Source organism: Ammodytes marinus, assembly GCF_949987685.1.
Source record: "Ammodytes marinus genome assembly, chromosome: 19".
Classification (NCBI taxonomy): Eukaryota; Metazoa; Chordata; class Actinopteri; order Uranoscopiformes; family Ammodytidae; genus Ammodytes; species Ammodytes marinus.
In genome coordinates this window covers 7,957,846-7,978,428 of record NC_137223.1, presented here as the reverse complement: position 1 = coordinate 7,978,428, position 20,583 = coordinate 7,957,846, and the positions used below count along the sequence as shown (strand labels likewise).

The window sequence follows — 20,583 nt, the reverse complement described above, 5'->3', positions numbered from 1 at the left end:
AACTGTATGAGAAACAAAGTGTTCAAGAAACTTTATATGTTTTTATGTTATACATTTATCAAGAAGTTGGCTGGTTGTTGTATGTTGTTTAGTCAATGGTTGTATGGCGATCTGTAGTACAAGTGGGGGCTGTGTTGTATTGACAGCATTAATGGGTGCCACGTGATGGCTGTGATTGAGGTGCACACTTCATCGAATTCTTGAGGAACATGTTAACATACATACACAGACCCACTGTCCACACAGTAACTAAACGGGAGGGAGGGGTAGGATGGGGTCAGCTGAGGGGGCTTACTCACATGAGGTTGGTTCCCCTGGATTTAACCCCATTGAGGATCTTAACCACACAGCTACAAAATCCTGAGTATCCTCATCCTGCTCCCCATGGTGTAAACCCAGCATGTGATTTCACAACATCAGACACCATGATTGATCAAACAACAGCTGATAGAAATCGGGGAACAGTGCGTCTCAAATTGAAGGAAAGTGAAACCGAATGAGATTGAAAGAGCAAATTGAGCATGGGGTGCAGCGTGCGTGGGTGCATGCTGCATTGAGGTCCAATATTTATTTGCACCTTTTTACAGTCTGTCATCAGCAGAGGCAGCCAGATGTGAAAAACAAGAACAGATTCGCATGTTTAGATTTGGTTCACTGGTGCACTAAACGTATGTGGTTAGGAAATCCAGAGGCGGAACTGTTCTTCAAAATCACCACATGGGCTCGCTTCACGGTGTGTATCAATATCCTCCGGCGATGTTTCTCCTTAATCTGAATGGCAGAGTTGCTTAACAGACCTGTTCACCCCCCCCCCCCCCCCCACTCCCTCCCTTCATCCCCCTAACAGACAGACACTGGAGCCTGAGCAGCTGAAGTCATTAAAACCGGAGACACAAACACAAACACAAACCCTCCGCTTGCCCGGGGTCCTTTCGTCCTCCCTGAAAATGGCTTATCTTTCGAACACCTACACACACAAACACACACACACACACACACACACACACACACACACACACACACACACACACACACACACACACACACACACACACACACACACACACACACACACACACACACACACACACACACACACACACACACACACACACACACACACACAAACAAACACACACACACACACAAACACACTCACATGCGTATACTCACACAGACACAGAGGCATGCAGAGGCACATAAACTTCACCCTGCTAGACACATAGTCAACAAACTTCTACACCCTACGCCCTTCCCCCAGCGTTCCTAAACACAACTTATTTATTCCTTCACAATGTGACGTATGAATCCAATAGCACTGGGCTTCCCGGTGCTTATAACAGGCTTTGTGTGTTATGGCCTTAAGGTATTAAAAGGATAAAATTCTATAAAACTGTTTTCAATATGCCAACAGGAAGGGAAATCTTAAGACTGAATGGAAGTAAAGGCCGGACGTAGGAAGTGACAAGGGAATTCATGCTGGATGATGTACTCACATATGAATACAACCGATAGATAATAGATTAATGGGTGGAGAATGAATAGGAAAAACCAACATAAAGTGCAGGTGGTGTTTTGATGATGTGGTGGTGCAATATCCATTCACGGTTATAATGGTAGGATGTATGGCAAATAAAAAATATGCTGCGGTGAGGTTAAGGATTTGGCAACACATAGTCCTGGTTAAGAAAGATCCTGGTTACAGTTAAATAAATGCAAACTTTAATTGTGATTGGTGGAACGGGAGCTTTGGTATGCTGGATGAAAGTTGGCTTTGCTAGACGCTCATACAACACCCTGACTTCCACACCCTTATTGTATCACTCACTACACATTGGGTAAACTACTTTCTGCGATTCAAGTAGGTGTTGGCAATGGCATCGGAGGTAGAATTGTGAGTTTCGAGATCATCCAATATTGCCATGATTCCCTCGGATTCTGGGCTGTGGGGGAAATTGATGATGCTCAACTGTGAACTTTCCATTTTTCATTTCATTTCATTTATTTACGGCTCGTAACCATAGAACCATGGCATGGGGCACAAAACATTCAAATAATAACAGAACAAAACCACTAACGGGGCCAGTTATATCTGGCAGGCAAAGACAGAGAGGAGACAACAGAGGAGAACTGGAGGGATGCCACATGCTAAGTCAGGCACATATCAGGCGGGGCGAGGAATTCAATATCTGGAGGTGAACATAAACACAACAACATGCTCCTCTTGCTTTATCACAACCACACACAGCCAAGGACACAAATCCACACTAAACGGTCCAGCTTAAATTAACCCAAAAGAGAAGCTTAGGGTTGACGGTCAAAGGCTAACTCAGTCCCTTTTAGCAGCAAGGCAGCAGGTCGATGTTTCAGGTTATCGGTGTTAACTAACTCCTGCAGACAATGGAAGGATGTCGACCTGTCAGTGGCTCTGTTGTCTTAAGCTCATCCTGAGGGGGTGAGTCAGTGGCTATAAAACATCTGCCGGTCTGCGAGGTGGCCTCACAGTGGCTGTTGAGTCTACCCTAGGGAGTCCCCAAAAACCAAATACTGGTCCCACCCAAGCCCTCCCACGACCTCTGTTAGCACGTGCCTATCCTTATGACCCCCCGAGGGTCAAAGGACACTAGGTGAGAGGACGCCTTTAATCTGAGTCTCTGAGTGTCTGTCTGTCTGTCTGTCTGTATGTTTTTTTTTTTTTTTTTAAATAATCATTGCGTGGGTTGGATGCAGGGGTGAAGGGTGAAAGACAGAGGGGGGACAGAGGGTCCAGGGAACACCCTCCTCCTTGGTGTTAGGATGCATGTCCAGACACCCACAGAGAAAACTAGTGACAAAAAAAAGGAACGACATAGAGATGGAGAGGGGAAATGAATCAGTCATTTTAATGGTCACTTTAACGGGCTAGGAGAGCTGGGTGGCGACCAGACTGCCTCTTCAAGGACCCGAGTGCAGCAGACACTAAGACAGATGCATCAGTGTGCCAAGCTTTATTGTCAGTAAGTGATCAACAGATGTGTCTTTCTTCCTCGCCGTCCTCCTCACCAGAGCCGATCAGATTGGAGTTATTGTTGCTTTTTGTTGGGAGTGGTAGCCTAAGGCTCAGAGAAGGGACCAAATGACAGAAAGGTCATGAAGGAAATGATCGCCTTTCACTCATTTTCACTGCTGTTGTGTCGTAGTCGGTATAGCTGCACAAGAGTGGTCTGAAGCAGTGATTGTGATACAGCTGCGTGAATTAACCCTATGCTTCTTGTGTGGAGGAGTGCAACTGCGATGATGCAAGGGCATGATAATGGACAAAATGATGGTTGCCACAGAACAACTGATGAAAACTTAGTATTATGGGCTTTTCTTTTAATGGCATCATCTATGTTCTTCATCAGGAACAAAATATAGGTGTCCATTATAATGCCATTGAATTTGATACTGTGATATCATGTCTCTTCTGTTATGGCAGACGGTACTTTGACACCCATGAGCTGCCATTGCTATGGAGAAGAACTGACTGGTTCGTATTAGAACGGTGCTGAATTCGGAGTGCTTCATCATGTTGTAGTTAAAGTCAATGATTCAATTAACACTGCTGATAACAACAACGTGCTCCAATGTCAGCAGTCACCTAACATTATTTTTGCAGACTATGTTCCACAACCCTGAACAGCCCTTGCACTTGGCGGCTCCATTCCCTTTCATTGCATCCTGGCTGCCTTGGCTGTCTGGGATCATTGTGATCCATTGGAGTCCACATTGCTCCATCATTTTCTGCCCTTCTCTATTTGTGTCAAAAGCCCACAAAAACCTCTTGAGAAAAAAAGATACAGTAATTAGTTTTAATACGATAACAGCAAGACAGCATACCTCGATCGAGGTTCAAACATGCGCCGGGAAGAAAGGAGAGGTATTTCCTAAAAAAAAAAGAAAAAAAAAAAAAGAAGGTAGGAGTGGGTGGGCACTGAAAGGCTGAACCTTTTGGGGGAATTAACAAGCTTATCAGGGGGGCTGCTCTGTGAAAACAAGCAATAGAACAACTCCCGAGGAGCTGAGGGAGTGAAAAGCCGTCCGCAGCATGTCCAATGGGACTTAGCAGGGAGATCTCCTTCCATTTACAACCGAACCAAGACAGATCTGCCGCAAAGACCAGACTAAACGTGAAAGCTAACCTTGCCCCTATTCATCCAGAGGTTAACAGAGAGTTTGTTTTGTGAGTCAAGAAAGAAACTGGTGTCTCCTCGGGTAAAAGTGTTTGCCTGCTGAAAGAGCAGCCTTGATTTGCACACGTCAGCTCAGCCGCGACACGTCGTTTCTCTTTGCTTTACTCCTATAAGATTATTTTATTTGAGGATTCCACATAACAAAACCTGGTGTGTTACGTCAACACTTCTCTATTCAATCCAAAACTATTGAATTTGAGTTTAAATATTGTGTTATGGACTTGGCAGCCTGTTGATTGTTAGCCTAGTATCCAGTAATATATATCAACATCTACTGGATGGATTGGCACAACACTTGGTGCGTATACGTTCACGGTCGCCTGAGGATGTATGATCTAATAGCTTTTGTGATTCACTATTTTCTTCCTCTAGTATCACCATGAGGTTGAAGTTTGTGTTTTTGTTAATAAAACATCTCAACAATTATTGAAACGTGGAAATAACCAAGGAAAAGGAAAATCTCTCTCCCCCCTTACCTGTGATAGCCAGAGGGGCGAGCGAGTATAAGCAACAGATTAGCAGTGCTTTGCGGGGCAGGCTGCTGTAGCGTGCTGTAATGCAGACTGTCAGTCCGACACAGTTGGGGGGCTACACAATGCCTCCTTGTTCAGACTGGCCCTTCCGCGCCCCACCTCTCTACCTCTGCATCGCTCTGTCTTTTTTTTCTCTCTCTCTCTCTCTCTCTCTTTGCCTCTAAAGGGTTTAATCAAACCATAAAAACCCTAATGATGTTCAAAAAGGTTCAATCCCCATCTACTGTGCTGAAGAAAAGCAAGGGAAAGGAGCATTGAAAGATGAAGGAAGAATAAAAAGGCAGCCACATCAAGGCGGACATGTTGACTCCTAAACCAAACATAAATCAGCTTCCAGGAAACAGAAAGATAGAAGAAAGACATGGGGGGTGAGGGGGGCTGGGAGCTGGGGGCATCAAAGCATGGTTAACATTCTCTAAAAGGCAAGGTGTGTGTGCGCTGGTTTTTGCATGTAGGTGTGTATCGCGGGGGCTTGTAGAGAGCATAATTCAACGGGTACACAAATGGGGTGGACATGAGTACATCATTTGCCCACACACACACGCACACACACACACACACACACACACACACACACACACACACACACACACACACACACACACACACACACACACACACACACACACACACACACACACACACACACACACACACACACACACACACACACACACACACACACACACACACACACACACACACACACACACACACACACACACGAAACTCTTTCTACACAGTTGCAAGTTTCTGTTTATCTACGGATCAGTTTCATCTCCCAGCTGTCTGCATGGTGCAACTCTATGTACTTGCAGCACTAGGTATCACCAATGATTTTCCACGAACATGCAGCGAGCGCACACATTCAACACAAGTTTGTCTGGGAAATAAGTGGTCAAAGTACGATAAGTGAGACGGCATTCTTAATCAATTACACAATTGTTCCTAAACGGAGAAAGATATGCGGGCTGCAGTTGCTGGGGTGCCACTCAACAATCTTCTTCGCATGTTTGACTGTGTTTTCTTTGGGGCTTCTTACCCCCCCTCCCCCCTACGCAAGAGAGGGCAAGTGCAAACACACACCTGCATTGTCTACGTGCGTACACATCTTTGCAGGTAAATGGTTAAGGAATTAGACCCCCTCTTCTCTCCCCAAAAACAGTCATTACGACTAAACCATCCAGCTCAACATCTGATTGGGCGATTGGGGTGGCTTTAGGGATGGACAGAAATCCATGCAAAATAATGATTATCAAATTAAGGGCTGACTGGTTGAGCAGTTTTCTGCTGATTATACAGTGAGTCTTGGTCAAATTGCAGCCAGCCTTATTCAGCTGGTAGTTAGAACTCCTCCACAGCAAATGTGGGAGGCAGCGTGGGTTTAATTTGAGGAGTTTCAACCCAAACATCAGATGTGAGAGGCAGACACTGTTTGCAAAAGTGACATCTACTCTCACTCAAATTATAGTTGTTGTTTTTTTTCGGGGGGGTGGGGGGGGGGGCATCCAATGTGAGCCCTCAGTCAACATGTCAATGGCACTGCATAACAGTGTAGTAAATCGCTGAGGAAAACAAATGGCGAATTCACACGATTATTGGGTATTCGGCTATGCAAATTCTCCAAGAGATGTTGTTATTACGCTTCATCAGGAGTATTTAGGAGGAATCAAAGAGTTGGCAAAGATAGGACTGACCATATTAAACATCATTTGTGCATAAACTGCAGCTCAAACTCGTGTTAGGAATAATGACAAACAGGTAGAAACAGGATCATATAGAGATGTCTAACTGCAGTGATAAGTGGTACAACCATTTTTTTTTGCAATACAACTCCACCATCTTGTCTGTTTTTTATTGAACAACAACAGCTGTTTATTGTGAAAGTGTAATAGTGTCAGACTTAAAATGGACACACTGTAAAAGTAACATTTTAAAGTCTAAATTGGAAATGAAAGAACAAAACTTCATGCCAATTAAATACCGGAATCTGTGTGCCTTTTATTGATATATATAACACCCTGGAAACGTCCACAGACTAAACCTTTACTGAATACAAAACAGTGGGCCTGTGTCACGTGTGTTTCTGCTCTTTGGGTGGTGCTGTCACTGGCATACCGGGACTTAATTTAGCGTAATATTGCCCCCAACAGCAGCCAAATATTGTATTACGCATCAGCTCAGTGAAGAGATCTGCACTCTTCCCACACATACCTTGGCAACTAGAGTGACCAAAACTTCATTTTGATTGGTGCACACAATAATACGAATTATATACATATATGCCAGGACTTGACTCAGTCGACACAAGAATCGCCCTTTAAAAAGGCGAACTACTTCTTCCCATTAATCTTGTCAACTTTGTGTGTATTCAATGCTTTATCCTTTGATTCTGGAATTTCCGTCAAGCGCATTGTTGATTTTAGGTAAAAGAAAAAAAAACAGATAAGACAAAAGCTGGAGTTGTAGAATATCATTCCCCAACCACTCCCTTTTTTAAAATCACTCCACAGTGAAGCAAGCTGTGGCCCTAAAGCGTCTGTGTTTATTGCAGTGTGTGTGTGTGTGGGATGATTAAATTTCCTCAAGGTGAACTTTAAATGAGCAGATGGGAAGAGTGGTTTCCTGTTGTAAACACCCGTCTGTCATCGCCGACCCAACACTGTTGTTCCCCGACATGATGTCAAGCTCTGCTCTATGCGTGTGTTTGTTTATGTGCTTATTGTATCCAGGGGGAGGGAGGGACTCTACACAGTAACACAGTAGGCCATGTCTCTCATCACTATCATTTTGTGCCAGGCCAGACTTCCACCTTAAATTACACACACACACACACACACACACACACACACACACACACACACACACACACACACACACACACACACACACACACACACACACACACACACACACACACACACACACACACACACACACACACACACACACACACACACACACACACACACACACACACACACACACACACACACACACACACACACACACACACACACAGTGTCATAAACACATACAGAGACGCATACATCTTCAAGTCGTCTGCCCCCGAAGGCTCTTTAGTTTCACATTTCTCTTTACTTGTTACACTGTGGTTGAAAGAGTAAACCCTGTTAGTACCAAACTCTTAAAGATGGGATTCACACACTGCTTTACATAACCGGCATCGCTTAGCTATTACCGTCGCACAAACACAGCTAAGTTAACTCCTCTTTCTTCAATATTAAGAAACAAAACACCTTGATTGATTTAATGAGGGATTTGAAAAGGGCCAAATAACCAAATCCAAGTTCTGCAACATTTGTTCTTGCCTGTAAAGCTTTTTCGGTGGATGTAACACATGAAATCAATAAGGGATCAAATCAATTGGTGGGTGCACAGTGCTTTAAACATTAGATTCAGTGTGTTTTGCAAAAGAAAATCACACAATATATAAATAATCCACTCCCTCATTGACACCCTCCACCTCGTCGTGTTCTGATACCATCACGCCATGAATCGAAACGTCTTGACAACTCACTCCTTTGAGAACTCGCTCACAGAGACTTGTTCTTTGAAAAGCTGTGCCCCCCCTCCCCCCCCCACACACACACACACACAAACACACACCCCCTCTATTCAGTCTGAAGAGAAAAGCAGCCTTATGCCAAGCCCTTGCTGTCCACCTTGCCGCCTGCCTACACCGCAGTAGACAAAACAAGTGGGAGGGGTGGGGGGGGGGGGCACAATTTGTTTAGACAGAGCTCACCTGGTGCACACACAGACACAGAAACAGTGATCGGGCAAGCCCCAGGGAGAGGGGGAAAAGGAAGGTGGGGAAAGAAGAAGGAGCCAGCGAGTTATTGTGTGTGTGTGTGTGTGTGTGTGTGTGTGTGTGTGTGTGTGTGTGTGTGTGTGTGTGTGTGTGTGTGTGTGAGTGTGTGTGTGTGTGTGTGCGTGTGGATGGGGGAAGGGAGAGGGGGCACAGAGGAGGAAAGCATGGGGTTCAGCGTGCTATATACCCTTATCCGGGACCACTCCAAAATCAGAGCGGATTAAATGTTTGAGAGGGCCTGGAGTAGCGCTCAGTAGTAGTAGTAGTAGTAGTAGTAGTAGAAGAAGGGTGTGTTTGTGTGTATGTGTATGTGTGGGAGCAGGCAGTTAGTTAGGGGTGGCCTAATCCAGGGGCATGCCCATAGAGTAATAGCATAGGTGGATTTATGTGTCTGCTTGTGTGTATGTGTTAGCTACAGCGTCGGGGAAGCTAATTAGAGCATAGGGAAGCAATCAGCTGATCGATGGTCTTGTTATAGCACAACAAGGTCTTATTTTATTGATACATTACCATAAGGGGCTACAGCTATTATTCATATTTCTGTTTTTTTGTCCAAACAACACTCCCGAAAAACCTTGAAAAACACTCAAAATAAATAAATTCATATTGGTTTGAATGTGATGAAATCTTTCCATCAAAAGAATTCCTGTAGAAATATCCGGAGATCTTAATGCAAATCATCGATCTGATCTTACGTAAACATCTGCATCACTTCAGACTGCTGACCTCAAAAGCCGGTGTTCTGTTGACCGTCGACGTGTGTGTTGAGGTTCGACAGAGGGGGGGGGGGGGGGAGCGACGAGCAAGATGGATGACAACTCTCCCCCTTCCCCTTCCCCCCCCCATCCCCTAACCACACACTCACAGTCACTATAGCTTGACCTCAGCTGACCCCTCGGCCCTCTCCACAGCCTCACATCCCATTGACTTAGGGTTAAATGGGCTTTTTGCCTACGGGGTTTTTTTTTTTTTTTACGACAGAGAAGAAAAGTTACCTCACTGTAACCCTTTGGCCTTGTCATAGAGGGTCCGGTAACGACAAAGTTAACAATGTAGCGATTCTAGCTTTTTATACAGTTAAAAAAGAAAACATACAAAATATCCGTGTTTTGTCTGTGATGCTTACATGGAGTGCAGTAACTCCCAGTTGTAGTTCGATGGCTGATTCCTGTCATTGTTTCAACTTCTTTCTTTCTTTTTTTTCACCAAACAGTACGGCATTCATTCCTTCCCTTTTCCTTCACAACCATGTGTTGGCAAAAGTGATAATCTGTTTTCAGCCTATGTCAGCTGATAACGGCACAGGGTAGGAGACAGAAAAAGAAGAAATAAAAGACCCTAAGTATGTACTAAACACTCATATACAGGAGGGAGCTAGAACACACTTAAAGGTCACATATTATGCTAAATGCACTTTTTAAATGTGTTCTAACATATCCATGGGTCCACAGTGTGCCTAGAGACTGCCAAAATATTTTTAAAAATAACACTCTCCTTTTCTCACAATCCCCCTTTCTGAAACCACCACCCCTCCCCCACCCAATATACTCCAGTCAGAATTTTCCCCTTTTCTGACCTCACAAACTGGAAAGCCAGAAGCTTCCACTGTGCAGCCCACACCCCTATTTCTTATTGGTCCACGGCCCTGACAGACAGAGGGCGAGGCGTATCTGGCTTCGCTTCCGGACAGGGGGCGGGGGCAGCGCAAAGATTGTATATTTACGAGGGGAGCTGCAGCTCTTTTTAAAAAATAGGCCATTGTGAGATTAGCTGAACTTCAGCATAGTACAATAAAGTATCTGAAAGTTTTTTTCAGCAAACAATTAAAGAAAAACGTATTAGTGACCACTAAGACCATATAATATGGTGTATAATAGTACCGAAAAGTGTATAATATGGGAGCTTTAAGAACAAGTGTGATTTATATTCATTTAATAATTCAATCATTCATAGAATTATAAGTGCAGGGCTGAAACCGCCAAATTGCTCCTGAAGTTACATTCTACATTGTCAAAATCGAAATTTCTTTTCTCACGAGCCACTTATAAATCAACCGATTGATTACTCTGGCTGTACTTCAGTGTGAAAACATGTAAAGACACAGCGTGCAGTGCAATGCCTGCGGTGCCGAGTGGTCTGTATTTTCACAGAAGAAGAAAAAAAAGAAAAGAAGCACGGCACATATCTCTGTTAATGGATGGTTTGCTGCTAGCCGTCTGATAAAGAACAGTTACATAACTCGCCATGGATGGAGATGAGACATGAAATCTGGGTTTTAGGTCCCAAACATAAAAGGTCAAGGGCAGAGTATTGATTACTCGTTAGGCAAAGGGCATTAATTAGGTAGCTGCCGCCTCCGTACAGCCTGGGGGATCTGAAGTGTTGCACCGTTCACTCAGCACCTCTAATTAGCCGTTGAGGCAGCTGTATAATAAGAGGATGACAACAGGGGTGGGGGGGGGGATGGGGGTTGAGACACAGAATTAAATTACCCACCAACACAGTTTTGTTTCCATTTCAGCGATGAAATATGGAAACAGCCATCACCCCTGTAAAACTGTGAGAATGCAAATGCTAAAAACAGAGCACGGACTAAAAATAGCATGTGATGAAATTAAGCAATCTGTTTAGGAACATTAGCATTCCTTTGGAAGTCAACACAGTTGGGCCCATTGAGTAGGCTATATTCGCCTCTAGAACCAAGTATAGTAGTCCCCCCCACCCGTCACACAGATACAACCACATGACTGTCAGAGGTGTGACTGACTGACAGATGTTGGATCTCAAGCCATACCACATCTTGGCACCCTGTAACCCTGGCGGCAGCTGTCAATCACAGCTCAGCTCCCCTCAGGTCTCCACGGAGACTCCAGCTGGTCAAGAATGTGAGACACTGAAGGATTTCATTGTCCCTGAGGTATTCCCGAGGCAGTCCCCTTTCTTCACTTTCATTCACCGTCCAGCATGCTCGGACAGCATTTCTGTGTAAAAAGGACACAAGTTCCCCCGATGGGCAAAACTACATTTGCAATCTGGGGCCTAAACATCGGCGTCCACTTTCAGGGACTGATAGAAAAGGAAGATCCCAAAGTGATAGGCCTAAAGGAGCTAAACGTATCAATGAGCCACCGCAGAGTCCAATGAGCTTAAACTTTCCCAATGTGGCAATATTGCAACAATGCTGAGATTTCAACAAATTAACATGGTGCTAGCCTATTTCCATAATCGTGTCTAAGCCGGAGGCGTGGGGGGGGGGGGGGGGGGGGGGGGGGGGGGCATTGGCAATCTGGCATCAGCTGGTCTTATCGTACTTTCCCGTCTTACATAATAATTACCCTCCACTTAATCTACTGCTTGTATCATAGCATTTATGACAAAACCAACAACCACTGACACCATGCACAGCAATTACAGCAGTGTTACCGTGTTGACAGACCCCCCCCCCCCCCCCCCCCCCCCCCCCCAATGCACCATGGCCCTTGGCAGCTCATTAGGGCGGCAACGTGGACACATGCACGCGCAGTCATACACGGAGGGCATGTTAGGCTACATGCATGCATCTGCTCTACAGCACCTTCTCGCCCCACAGTGTCAGTCTGCTCGTTTCCAACCATTAGGCCCATTAGAGGCCAATTAACACCAACACAAAGCTCCCTTCCCGTTTTATGGCACTGTAAACAAAAACCTGCAGGCTTGCCTTGGGCTCAGCGGAGCTCAATGGCCTATAATGCGACACAAAATAAGCCATTAGATTGGTAATATGCTGCTTAGCAGATATAAAAAGCCTACAGATTCCAGTCCCCAACAGGCTGCACATACACCCTGAGGTAATTGGCAGGTCCCAGGTGCACAAGAGGCTATGTGAGCACCTGCATTGACTTCATGCACTGCATTGCATATGAAGAATAGAAAATCATTGACAAAACTGCTCTAAAAGTGTGTATTTTTTTTCTTTCTTCTCTGAGCTGTAAATCTGCCGTTGCTGATAGCACTGGGCCCAGACAATGGTTCCCATCTAGTAACACATTAACCACATAATCCCATTTATCTCAAATGCATCAATGGGATAGCTGTTGCAAAATCTCTGCTGTAGAACTACTGCTTCATACTGATAAACCCACCCCTTGATCCCTACTGCAGCCAGATGGCTTCGGTGACGGCCAACCTGTCGTTTGAAGTGCCTTATGAGGGCCATTCTTCACAAACGGTGTCAGACGTGGCCTGGAAAGATAAGCACACTACTACCACTACGGGTCTTTTCCGCATGTTTAAGTTGCGTGTTCTGCTCGGTCTGCGGAGCAAACATTTGAGTGTGCATGCCGCGGCACGCCAGAGGCACGGGTCTTCCTGTGGAGGGGAAGTTGTTGCTGCGACACAAAAAATTACCCTGGGAGTCCTTATCGACAGTTTCTGAAGCATGCGTAATGACGTATCCTTCTTATATTCAAGCTCCTACAGTGTAGCCTTCTTCTATCAAGCCTATAATGGGATGAAGTTTAAAATGCAACTCACACACACGCATAATAAAACAAGTGCGGATCAGGCTGATTTCCAAAGCTCGGAAAACAAATCAAAACACTTGTTTGTTTATTGTTTTTCTACAAAAGCACGGAACACACCATAACAATCAATTTCCCAAACCTGAAAAGTCTGAGGATCCCTGGGCGAGGTCGCAGAGCACGGTCAGACACGTTATTCCCAACAGGAGCGCACAAGTGACGGCTGAGAGAGTCCCATCTGAGAAGAACATCCTTGACGCCTTGACGAAGTTTTTGTGTTTTTCTCCGTAGCATTTAGAAAGTCCAGCAGGAGCAGCAGCATTGGAGTTGCAGGTTCCGAGTCGCATTCGGGGAGACGTGCGGCCCCATGTCCCATACACTAGTCCTCCTCCCTCATCCTCCCAGTGCACTGCGCCGCTGTGAGACCGGGCTCGAGGCTCCTCTCTGGGGGCTGGAGCAGTGTGGTGCTCAACTCGCTGCGTGCATTTCTAACTGCGTGCTGCTGCGGCTGCTGCTGCTGGTGGTGGTGCTGTGTTGTGTGGAGGAGGCAGGCAGGCAGGCAGCCCACCTGGAGCCCCGCCGCTCCCCCTGCATGGTCCCAAAGACCCAGAGTTCCCTGCCCACAGACTGACACATGCAGCGGCCAAATATGTTTAAACACTGCTTATCTCTGAAATATTTTTAAATTGGCACATTTAGTCTGCAATGCTCAAGCTACAAACTTTCGAATAACTTTTATTTTTAAACTATAGGCCTACTTTACATTTTTCTCTGCATTTCATATTCAAATAGGCTACTTTAGCTCTGCTTTAGCCAACTATATTTATTACACATAGGCTACATAGTCACCAATTGAAAGGTCAAGATTGTACATGCAAAACAAAAAATCAGCATCTTAAAAATGATGGATTATTATCAACATAGTTGAAATAGCTCCACCTCAACCAGTAACAACACTTCACTGCTGCTTATGCCTTAATTTATCAGCAAGTATAAGTCAATGACATACAGTAACACTAAGAAAGTGGCTATAGGCCTATTTCTAGTGCTTGTTATGAACATATAACTTATAAGCATCTAGGAAAGTTATGAATGTAGGAATGTATTCCTGTAATGGAGTAGCCTATAGCCTACAATGTATAATGGTAGGCCTTTTGCTACTTTTGACAATGTATAGGTTCTTGTATAGGTTCTCAAAACTTATCACCACTATTGCATTCTTAGTGGAATAAAGGTAAACATAAATAAATAGGAAAAGCCAGCTTGAAGCATCATCATCAATCATCTAATCAAGAAATAACTTAAATTTGACTCTCCCTAACATACGGCCATCATTCTAAATGTAATGGTTATTTAGTTATAGGCTACAGACAGAAGTGTTATGAAAGATGACTCATTTACAGAGACTTAATGTTAGGTAAAGGTAGCAAATTGTCTCTATCAAGAGTCCCACAATATGTCTCATAAACGTTTGGGTAAGATAGTTTATATTTATTTAGATTTTTAACATTAATTCATCATTTATGCCTTTCTATAGACGTATGCTAAAATTGCACCATGAATGTTTCAACCTCAGGGCCACCTCAAATAGTTTATGACGGAATAGTTGCGCCATCTTGTGGATAATGGATTGCATTGCACTTTTGGACAAATCGCGTTTCAATGACATTCGCCATGCGCGGCTTCCGTACGCGCTCGCATGTGTACAACAGAAGGTCAGACATGGCAGCCTGCGCTAAACGACTAGACAAATGCATCCTTTCATTGAGGACATTACGAAACCTTCAGGGCCACAATGAACGTAAGTGAAGCGAGCAAACTATTTTTGTTTTCGTTTTCCCTTATAACGTTCTGCCAGGCTTTAAAGATATGTCATACTTGAGCTGTATGTCCACTAAGTGAGCTAAGCTAACTATTAGCTGGCGACAAAACTAGCTGTACTGTACGTGCAGGAATACCTGTTTAATGTCTTATTGTGTCGTTATTTCCAGGCTTCCTGTCCACGTCAATGTGTCGTCTGGCTCCGGGGAATAAAAACGAGCAGCCACCAAAATTCACCCCTCCGTCCAAACCTGTCATCATTGATAAAACACAGAGTGTGGCATCTCTAAGGAAGTACGTTTTTTTCTTATTCTCCTTCTACACATCTTCACGGTCACCCACCTTTAATAATAGGTCCATGTCACTCACACATATAGGGGAGAACGTAGTAAGTAGGCACACTTTTTACTCTAGTGAGAATTGCTCATCACCTAAACATCTTTCAATAGTCATTCCTACATTAAATTGAAGCTTAAGGTGTTGGCTTGAAATGTGTACCCCTCACTTTTTCTATCTTATTGTAATAAAGAAGAAATTAATCGTCAAAGACACCCTTACACATTGTGACAACCAACCCCATCAAGGGGTCGGTTGTCACACACTATGGGGTTGTTTGTCACAATGTTATCTTAATGGGAATAATCTTAAAAAGAAGACGAGAAAGCAGAACAAAATTTGAACGTGTAATTGCATTGTCAAGTTGACAAATAGGCCTACATAACTTACTGTAGCCTTGGCAGTTGGTCTAGTTTGGGATGCACTGGGTTGTTTTGATTTTGTTGCCCTTTTTTCTTTTGCATGCTAGCTGCCTTTTCCTGCTCTATTCTCTCCTTCTCTGGGGTGTCAGTGAGGACACAGCTTGACAATTTCTTTCGTTATTGTGTTCCTTTTCTGGCTGCAGCCTTTGGATAACATGTGACAACCAACCCCCCAAAAAATGTGACGACCAACCCCAACTTGAATTTCTTGATAGCATCAAGGCCAACAACCATCTGACAACTAATTAGCTTGCTAACCACAATCTAAACTATAGTTTACCCTTCACACTTTTTATGGGTAACAAGTGTTTTGTTATAAACCCATTGTGTAAAAGCTTAGAAGAAAAATACTGAGGAGCTAAATATTTTCAATTTGACATGAAAAACACAAACAGTCCTCTCACCTCAAATTCAGCAGTCTAACTCCAAGGAAGACTATGTAGGTGACCTCTGATCCCAGTTGTGGATATTTACATACCAAAATTTCACAGACAGCGCCTTCTGGTTCCGAGATATAACGATTGTGACAACCAACCCGTGTGACAATTTACCCCGTTCTCCCTTACCATAGATAGTAAATAATACACACACTAGTGCCAGGGTTGCCAGATGTCTCGCAGGAACAAGCAATCCCGGCCTTTACAAATATATTCATTGTAGCAAAGGGAGAAACACTGCTTTGTTTGAATTGTAAATTCAAACAAAGCAAATACAAATTTTTATCACTTAAAAGTTCTTGTTTTGATGAATGCTGCTTAATTTTGAAGTATTTTCTCCTTTGTTTATTTTTTCTATTTGTAATCTATTGTAGAATATGTAGCCCCTCTACGAATGTCTCTGTTTCGTGCCTTAAAAAATAACCAGAAAGAACCTTGAACCAGTCTTATGCGTTTGAATAACATATAAAAACCAACTGCTTAAATAGAGATCCTTTAAACTGTATTTAATGCATGGGCAGTCCCAATGTCCCTTATAGAAAGTGGATTTGGCAACACTGACTACAGTGCAAACTATCATGGTTTCCCAGCCTATATGATTAATAGTGTCCCCCCCCCTCTCTCTCTCTCTCTCTCTCTCTCTCTCTCTCTCTCTCTCTCTCTCTCTCTCTCTCTCTCTCTCTCTCTCTCTCTCTCTCTCTCTCTCTCTCTCGCTCTCGCTCTCGCTCTCGCTCTCTCTCTCAGGTTTCTGAGCCCAGAGTTCATCCCTCCCAGACAGAGAACAGATCCTTTTAAATTCTACATCGAGAGGAAAGACATGATTGACAGGAGGAAAGTGCTCAACATCCCCGAATTCTACGCAGGTGAGAAACTCAACGGGTACATGCACACCTACTGTGAAGTAAGAGGGTTTAAGATAACTCAGTTGTGTATTTTGAATGACGGGGGGGGGGGGGGGGATATTAAAAAAATAATAAACATTAACATTATTGGAACAATTAAGTCTTGCAATAAACATTTGGGAAATAATTGTCTTTAAGTGTAAGTAATTATAATGTTGTTTTTTTGGGGCGACGGTGGCTCAGTTGGTAGAGCGGTTCGGCTGATGATCAAAGGGTTGGAGGTTCGATCCCCGCCCTGCCACCTGTGTCATGGTTGTTGTGTCCTTGGGCAAGACACTTCACCCACCTTGCCTCGTGTGAATGTCGATAGTTAGCCTGCTATCGGTGTATGAATGGTAACGTGGGAAAGGAAAACAGGTCTCCCTTGTAAAAGAGTCTTCGGTCTCAATGGGATTTACCTGTAGAAATAAAGGTTAAAAAAAAAAAAAAAAAAAATCATTTTGGTTGTTAACGTTTTCTTAATTACATTCTGAGTGGCATTAAAATTCCTTCAATCTAACTTCCTTAAACCCTGTGAGAAGACCATTTTGGCAGTTCTTCCCATACACAAAAAGGTGACTGGACCTTCTATCCTCTTCATCTCAAAATATTTTCCTATCTATATTTAAAAATGTACATACTATAAAATAAGTGTATTGGTGTTTTTGTACAACCGTATCTTTGTTGAAGTCTTATATTTTAAAAAGGGCTTTGCAATGTTAACTGTGTTCTTGTCACATTCCATGCTTAAGGTTTATCGTTTGTGTAATGTCTTAATTTGTGTCAAAGGGAGCATCCTGGCAGTGACCATGGCCGACCCTAATGCCAGCGGCAAAACAAACCGCTTTGTTGGTATCTGTATCCAGAGGGGAGGGAAGGGACTGGGAGCCACATTCGTCCTGAGGAACATCATTGATAACCAAGGTGAGGTTTATTTTCCTTCTAAAGTAGTCACTGTTTATTAAAGGTCTACTTTAATGTCACACAGACTGTGGCATCAATGAAGGAATATATAGTCTACCATATTATATTGACTGAGGAAGATAATGTCGGAAGAAATAATTTGCAATAATTTAACTGATACTGGGAACAGAGAACACATCTGTACTCTTAGTGTTTGCCGCTGTTGATAACTTTGTTAAAGGTGCACTATGCAGTTTCAGGGGGAGGAAGATTGGTTTACATTTACAGAGCCTGCAGTTGGTTTACAAAACATGTTTTCTCTTCATGTAATTCGTAGCCTTTAATAATTCTATCATCATTATTTTTGAGGAACCTGGAACCAAACTTAAGACTTGAATACGTTTGTAAACAAAACTGTGGGCTCTGCTGATAACAACAACAGTGATACAGTAACTTTTAAGGCAGCTTTATATCTTCAAACAGTGTTCTAGGGATCCATTTTTTACTGTGAGGAAAGTTTGTTTATTAAGTTATGAGAATATACCTTAGACAGTGTTCCAACGTTTCTGACACCGTCAAAGTTACATAGTGCACCTTTAATCAAGAGGAGCAGCTTTATTCTTCACTTTCCCCATTTGGAGATTATTTTTTACGTGAAGGTGGCCTTCATGTAAAAACCCCCTGCATGTGTTGTGTATTTCTCCAGGTGTGGAGATCTGCTACGAGCTGTACAGCCCTCGCATCCAGAAGGTTGATGTGCTGAAGCTGGAGAAGAGGCTGGACGACAACCTGATGTATCTGAGAGACGCTCTGTCTGAGTACAGCACCGTGGACCCAGACATGAAGCCTGTTCCCTTCTCCCCCACCGGAGAGGTGCCCGTCAACAAGGTGAGAGAGCTGCAAAGCCAACCCCCATTTACTATAAGCAAAAGCTGTCTCATCCATTGTAATTAATATTGTTAAAAAAAAATGTTACAACACAGCAGTATCCTTCATATTAAATGTTAGTGTCCACAAGCAGGAATTAAATCCTTAACCATGGTATTTATTTTGTTGTCTAAACACGTGTGCTGTTAAAGTCATATACAACATAGGAATCTAGAAAAATACAGCATATTAAAGGCGGAGTCAGCAATTCTGGAGTACACTTGATATCAAAATCACTTTTTGTCAAAATCAGTGAATATCTCCTCACAATCCGCTACCTGTCCATACTGTGTGTGCTGAAGAAAGATCTGGTGTAAATACACAGCCTAGGCTCTGTAAAATAAATGTTAATCAAAAACAACATTCAGCGCGCGCACACACACACAGTATGAACAGGTAGCGCATTGTGAGGAGATATTCACCGATTTTGACAAAAAAGTGATTTTGACAAGGAGCGTTCTTCAGAATCACTGACTCCCACTTTTAATATTTTAAATGAATGACCGTCGACTGTTTCTTCACCAGCTGAAGGTGAAGATGCGGCCGAAGCCTTGGTCCAAGCGCTGGGAGCGACCCAAGTACATGGTCCAGGGCATCCGCTTTGAGCTGTCACTGACCCCAGAGCAGATGGAGCACGCTCAGAAGTGGGCCATGCCTTGGAGGGAGTACGACATGCTGAAGGAGTACGACACCACACAGCTAGAGGAGCAGATACTCACTGAGGTCCAGCAAGGCATGAGCAAGTGAATAAAGAGCCCTCTGAGTCCTAACACGCAATCGCTCTTCAGTGTTAACATCAACAGACTTTTCCAAGGGATGGGGGTGAAGAAAAAAGAACTGGATTATGAGGTTCACACTTCTCATGGATTCTGCTGGATTGTGATCCGTTTAAAAGTTTAATCCAGATGGTTTAATCAAAGCCACACCTGTGTATATAAGGAGGAGCCAACATGGAAACTTGGTCCATTCTAAAAAAGAATCATGTCGCCGCCCTTTTTTGTCTCGTCAGTCTGCTGTACAGTATGAGTTTTCAATGTCACCAGCCTAAGTTATGACATTTACCGCTATGCAGATGTTCTAAGTGGTTTCTATAATAAAAGCTAATACACCTTAAAAGTTCTTGAATTACATGTTCTCCTTGATATGAACAAATACCTGGTTACGTTTCCATTTGGACTATTATCAGTTTTTGTTAAGTTTTTTTGCACGCATGTATTTGCAATGGGAGTACCGGTGTCTTGACACAAGGTGGCATCATTCGTCTACATATGTCTCATCCATCAGAAGTTGCGTAACTGAGCCTTTGTTGTGTCCTCCTGTAGTATTTTGAAGGGGAACTCCCGGCATGCTGGATGAACAACAGATCATGTATTTCTTCAGTTAAACGGACGATGAGGGATATTCTTTTTTTTTTTTCAGGTTTACTTAGGTTTAAAACCGAGGAAGGTTATCAGTATATGTTTGAAATGCACTGCGTGTGTCCTAGATTGTAGGTTTCTTGTGGGTGTAAAGCTTTCCACTTAAATCAGTAAACCTGTTTCTTGGAACAGGCTCTGTAGGAACCGTGCACTTTGGAAAAAAACAGAAAAACAAAACAAAACTTGTATTCAGGCACCATACACCCAAGGACACCCGGTAGTGTTTTACTGTTGTGGATGGAAAATTGTGGTGTTGAGATGGTATGTTGGAGCGTCAGCCGGGAAGTATAAAAACACTTGGACTCCTTATGTTATGTCTGCTCTCAGTGTGTGTGAGTGTGAGTGTGTGTGTGTGTGTGT

General features: G+C 43.5%; 2 protein-coding genes across 2 annotated transcripts in view; one reads left to right on the top strand and one right to left on the bottom strand.

Moving 5' to 3' along the window:
• Positions 1-13,461, bottom strand: part of eva1aa (eva-1 homolog A, regulator of programmed cell death a) — a 79,005-nt gene extending 65,544 nt beyond the window's left edge. Inside the window, exon 1 of the mRNA XM_080048440.1 lies at positions 13,221-13,461. Coding sequence (XP_079904566.1) covers positions 13,221-13,425 — 205 coding nt within the window. The 5' untranslated portion in view covers positions 13,426-13,461. The remainder of the gene's footprint in view (positions 1-13,220) is intronic.
• Positions 13,462-14,776: 1,315 nt separating this feature from the next.
• Positions 14,777-20,258, top strand: mrpl19 (mitochondrial ribosomal protein L19). Its single transcript, XM_080047402.1, has 6 exons — positions 14,777-14,879; positions 15,070-15,193; positions 16,839-16,957; positions 17,765-17,899; positions 18,585-18,766; positions 19,331-20,258. The coding sequence occupies exons 1-6, from the start codon at positions 14,801-14,803 to the stop codon at positions 19,550-19,552; spliced, it is 861 nt and encodes a 286-aa protein (XP_079903528.1). The 5' UTR covers positions 14,777-14,800; the 3' UTR covers positions 19,553-20,258.
• Positions 20,259-20,583: the final 325 nt, after the last annotated feature.